Here is a 4972-nt window from a genome sequence, read left to right as displayed (position 1 = left end):
CAGCGCGCGGCCCATGCATGTTGGCATTGTTCTGCGCGCGGCTGCGCGCTCACCGCGGCCGCGGTGCCGGCGGGCGACAGGCAGCCGGCGGCCTGCTGATTGAGCAGGGTGGCCAGCTTGGCGTAGCCCTCGCTTTCCTCGCGCAGAAGGTTGAACCTGCGGCGGACGCGCGGGGCAGGCGGCGGCCAGGGTGGCGCCAATGGGGTGCGTGGAGGGAGGGGGTGGGTGGGCGCCCGCAGCGCCCTAGAAAGGGGGTGGAGAGCTGCGGGCTGGAGGGGCCTGGGACACGGGGGCAGGCACCAATGCAATGCAGGCGGGAGCCAGCCGCGCCATGGAGCTGGTGGCTGGGCGTGTGGCGCATCCTGGAGCGGCGGCGCTCGCCAGGCCGGGCCGCCGCCGGGGAGGAAGCCGCTCGCCGGCCTCCCGCCGCCTGAGCCGCCGGCAGCCTGCCTGTCAGGGCTGCGTCCGCACGCAAGCGGGGGCCCCTGCCAGCCTCCGCCAGAACAGTTGCACCCCACGCCGCGCCGACTCCACGCCGCCGCCCGCTGCCAGCACGCCAGCGCCTCCTGCCAGGAAGCTGCCCGGCAGCTGCCCGCCCACGCCCCGCCTGGGGAGGGGAGCGGCGGCCTGCGCTGCCCGGCGCGAGCCGCGCGCCTGCCTCCCTGCCCCGCCTCACTTGCGCTGCACGTAGACGTGCTTGGTGTGTGAGCGAATCTCCTTGCGCCGCCACACCTCCTTGCTGACCACCATGCCGCACCACTCGAAAAACTCGCCCTCCCCAGACTCAAACAGCTGCGGCTTGGTGACCTGCGGCACGAGGTGGGGCGGGGCGGGGCGGGGCGGGGCGAGGCGGGGCGCAGCGGGCAGCCGTCAGGTGCGCCAGCCAACCAGCATACACGAGCATGCAGCCAGGGTTGCGGGCAGCCACGCTTGCGGGCAGCCACGCAAGCACAGCCGGCCGCACGACTTTGCAGGCAGGGCGGGCGGGGCGGGCGCACCAGCGCTTCCTTGAGCAAGTCCTTGGCGGCATCCGCCACCCGCGACTTGGCGTCGCCCCCCGCATCACCCTCCACCTCTAGCCACCCATACCTGCACCGGCGCAGGCAAGGCAGGTGCGCACAGCGCGGCGGCGCCGACTCAGCCTCGCTCCCAGAGCCGGCAGCAAGCCCCCTGCCCGCCAGGCCGGGGCTGCAGCCGGGACGGCCGGCAAGCCAGCCAGCCAGGGGTCCGTGTCGCAAGTTACTTTGCGGATGTGCAGGCTGTAAACACCAAACAGCAACAGACACAAGCCAGGCAGGCAGCCAAGGCAGCGCACCAGAGGGCATCCGCCAGGTCTGAGCCGAGCGCATCGGAGGTGTCTTCCACCCCCGCGCTCCGCACCGCCACCGCCACCTTGTCTGGCTTCAGGCTGCCGGCTGCAGGGCGCGGCAGGGGCCAGGGGGAGGCGCAGCAGGTCGAGACTCAAAGCGGGATCAAGCCGGCAGTGTGAAGCGAGACGAGCGTGAGCGGCCAGCAGCGCGGCCAGCAGCGGCCAGGCCAGGGAAAGAGAAACACATCTGGACAACCGCTGCATCCTCCCTTCCTCCGGGCTGGCCAACCACGCCATCCATCCATCCCGCACACAGACAGAGGACGCACCCGCCACTGCGCGGACGAGGTCGATCAAAAAACGCTGGAGGGTGGCGGCGGTGACGCCTGGGATGGTGGCTCCCACATCGCTCACCACCACCTGCAGGGGCCAGACAGGCGATTGTGGTGGGCTGCGCCAAGCACGGGAGCCTAGACGCTGGCAGCACGGGCGGTGGTCAGGCGGAGCTCCGCCACTCAGCGGCGGCGGTGGACCCCAGCCGGGACCCGTGGGGCTGCTTCCTCGACTGTGCGCATCCGTGGGTGCACGATGCGACAGCCAGGCACGCCCACGAGTTCACCTGGCCACTGTTCAGCCCATCGATTAACTGGGAGGTCAGCACGCCGCGCTCTCCCTCCAACACCATGCTGATGCGTGCTCAATTCCACCTCCACGCAGTTCAAGGCGGTCTGAACACCCAAGAGGGAGTGATGGCCCCCTCAGCACAGCAGTGAAGACATGGCGGGGTCAGACACACGTGGGACCACGCTCACGAATCGCGGATTGTGCATCCAGGCCCTACCTTGCCCAAGAGGGGTTGCCCAGCGGGAAAGGCGGTACAAGAAGCACTACACCTTCCACCACAGCAGCCAGGAGCCTTCTCGGGTCAACCATCGGCCCGTCAATGCGCCAGTGATCACCACTCCCAGCCTCTCTTCTCTGAGGCCCGCTCTTGCATTGCTGTCTCATGCCCAGACTCCTCCTCCCCAGCCAGCGCCTCACCACCCCTGCCCCGACCAGTAAGCGACCAGTCACGATTCGGAGAGCCACCACAGCCATGCTGCTGGAGCACCTGCCTGCCCTGGAAGGCAAGAGGATAGTGCTGGCGAGTGCCTCGCCGCGGCGGCGGGAGCTGCTCCAGCAGATGGGCATGAAGTTTGAGGTGGGTGCGGCTGGCGCCTTGTGCTCCTTGATGGGAGACACCACGAGGTTGTATGCCGTGTATGCCATGCACAGCTGCTGCCAAGCCTCTCCTGCAAGTCGCCCCGTGCTGTCTGACCAGCTCGCTCAAGCTGCCTGCCACCTGGCTCCCGGCTGCAATACATCCACACACTGCAGCGCACCTGCGTCGCCCCGGCCTTTGCCTGCAGGTGGTGGTGAGCAGCTTCGAGGAGACGCTGCCCAAGGAGCGGTACAGCGCCGCCGACTATGCGCGCCACACCGCCTCTCACAAGGCGCTGGACGTGGCGCGGCAGCTGGCGGCGGCGGCAGCGGCGGGAGCGGCGCCGCCCCCGGCGCTCGTCATCGGGGCTGATACAGTGGTGGAGTATGGGGAGCACATCCTGGAGAAGCCGGCAGATGCGGCGGACGCGGCCCGCGTGCTGCGCATGCTGAGCGGCAAGCGGCACCACGTGCACACTGGCGTCGCGCTGGTGCTGCCCCCGCTGGAGGCGCCAGCGGCAGCGGCCGCAGGAGAAGCAGCGACAGAAGCAGCAACAGAAGAAGCATTAGGTGGGGAGGGCTTGCCGCAACTGGCCTGGCATACACGCTGCACAGGCTGCCGGCCCTGCCCACCATCCATCAGGTTTCACCACCGCCTAAAAAAAAAACTCTCTCTGGTGTGTGTGCAGAGCCGCGGCTGCACACCTTCTCGGTGACTACCAGCGTGGAGTTTGAGGAGCTGTCGGCGGAGGCCATCCAGGCATACATCGCGTCCGGGGAACCCTTTGGCAAGGCAGGCAGCTACGGTGCGCACGCCCGGGGCCGACTACCGCTGCCACACGTGCTGCCTGGTGGGGGGCATTCGGCCCTGTGTGTTGTGACTGCATCCCTCCGCATTTTTGTAGTGAGAGCACCAGGCCACCGCTCATCGCTGCTTAAGGAAGCACCTGCGTGCCTGCTCGCCTGCACGTGCAGGCATACAGGGCCTGGCGGGCAGCTTTGTGCGGGGCATCGAGGGCTGCTATTTCAACGTCGTCGGCTTCCCGCTGCACCGCTTTGGCACGGAGCTGGCGACGCTCATAGCCAGCGGCGCGCTGCGCTTGTAACGATGTGGCGGGCCCACGTGTGCATGAGATTGAGAGCATGCAGCGGAAGGCGCGGAGCATGGGTGGGGCGGCGTCGGGCGGCCGCGCCGCTGTAAGCCGCCCGTTTGTGGGAACTGGCCGGGCTCGCCCCTCGGCCTTCCTGTGTCCTGTAATCCTTTTCCAGCGGCACAGCCTTGTCCGGCTTCTGGATGGTGTGAAACTGGAGAAGGCGGGAGGATGCAAGCCACAGTGGCCACCTCCCCCAATCGCGATTGACTCCTTGGGCCATGCAAGAGCTGTAGCAGAGCGAACCCGGCGCTTGCACGGGGTGGTGGCATCGCCAGAATCACACTGGTACACCCGAGCTGCTTGGGGCGCCGACCCGCCGCAGAAGCCTCGCTCCCAGGCGTGTGGGAAGCTAGCCGAGCCGGCCGCGGCCACCGCCCTATCTCGTCACCGCCGCACGTTGTCCCTCATGGTGCCGTGGTGATTTGCTCCAGCTTCTCATTATTTTCTCGCCCAGGTCATCCTCGCCACACGCCCACCCGTGTTGGAACCCACTGTAGCCTTCGCCCCTTCCCTCCTCAGGCGCATCGGTCACACCGCGCCGCTTCGCCGCTCCACCAGCCATGACCGAGCCACAGCCAGCCTCTCACGCCCCTCTGGCGGATTCACAGCTGCCCAAGAGGAAGCCGGGTCGCCCCTCCTCGTTTCAGGGATGCCAAGTCTGTGGCGTCGATTTGAGCGGATATCGCCTCTTCCACCAGGTGAGCCGCCGTCAAGCCCTGTGAGGCCATGTGGGGCGCGGCGCCGGCGCCGCGGTGGGGCCAGCCGGTGCTTCCACTTCCGCCGGTGTCGGGGCGTGCGCCAACACCTCGCAGCCGTAGCGCCCGTACCGTAGCCTTGCGCCGCGGCAGCCTCCTGGGCCGCCCAGGGCGCAGCCGTGCCGTGCATGCTCCCTGGGACGCCTGCACGAGGCCCGGCGAGGGGCGGGCAGCGCCCCCGGCTGCTCCTGGCCACCGCCGCGGGGTTAGCTCCCGTACCGGCCCCCCACCGGCGCCGCCGCACCTCCCCCGCTGCCGCGCCCCCGCCGGCTGCTGCCCGTCTTCACCCTCACTCCGTCATTTCCGCCCCCGACCTCCCCCTGCCCTTCCCCTGCCTGCCTCCACCGCAGCGCTACCACATCTGCATGGAGCATATGATGATGCCAGAGGTGATGGTGCAGGGCACCGTGCAGCGCTTCTGCCAGCAGGTGCGGCGCCCGCGCGCTTGGGTCGTGGGGTGTTGGCGCGCCGCCGAGGTTCCACCCGCGCCGTGTGCGCGGCCAAGGCGCCGTGGGGCCGCGACGCCGAGCCCATGCTGGCGGCCGGGCCAGGCA

The 4972-nt window shown here is 69.1% G+C and overlaps 2 protein-coding genes across 2 annotated transcripts; one reads left to right on the top strand and one right to left on the bottom strand.

Annotated features, from left to right (window-relative positions):
* Positions 1-53: 53 nt before the first annotated feature.
* Positions 54-1994, bottom strand: CHLNCDRAFT_145626 (hypothetical protein; the record flags this gene model as incomplete). The annotated part of the gene is made up of 7 exons (XM_005847963.1): positions 54-156; positions 530-607; positions 677-807; positions 999-1089; positions 1316-1415; positions 1639-1729; positions 1929-1994. Coding segments are annotated over 7 exons (660 nt in total), but the record flags the coding sequence as incomplete, so codon positions are not given.
* A 411-nt stretch (positions 1995-2405) lies between these two features.
* CHLNCDRAFT_22668 (hypothetical protein) lies at positions 2406-3615 on the top strand (the record flags this gene model as incomplete). Its single annotated transcript, XM_005848134.1, has 4 exons — positions 2406-2510; positions 2719-3000; positions 3201-3315; positions 3485-3615. The coding sequence occupies 4 exons, from the start codon at positions 2406-2408 to the stop codon at positions 3613-3615; spliced, it is 633 nt and encodes a 210-aa protein (XP_005848196.1).
* Between the last annotated feature and the right edge of the window lie 1357 nt (positions 3616-4972).

This window comes from Chlorella variabilis (genome assembly GCF_000147415.1).
Source record: "Chlorella variabilis unplaced genomic scaffold CHLNCscaffold_9, whole genome shotgun sequence".
NCBI classification, from domain to species: Eukaryota; Viridiplantae; Chlorophyta; class Trebouxiophyceae; order Chlorellales; family Chlorellaceae; genus Chlorella; species Chlorella variabilis.
The sequence above is the reverse complement of the archived record's forward strand: the minus strand, read 5'-3'. Positions and strand labels throughout refer to the sequence as shown.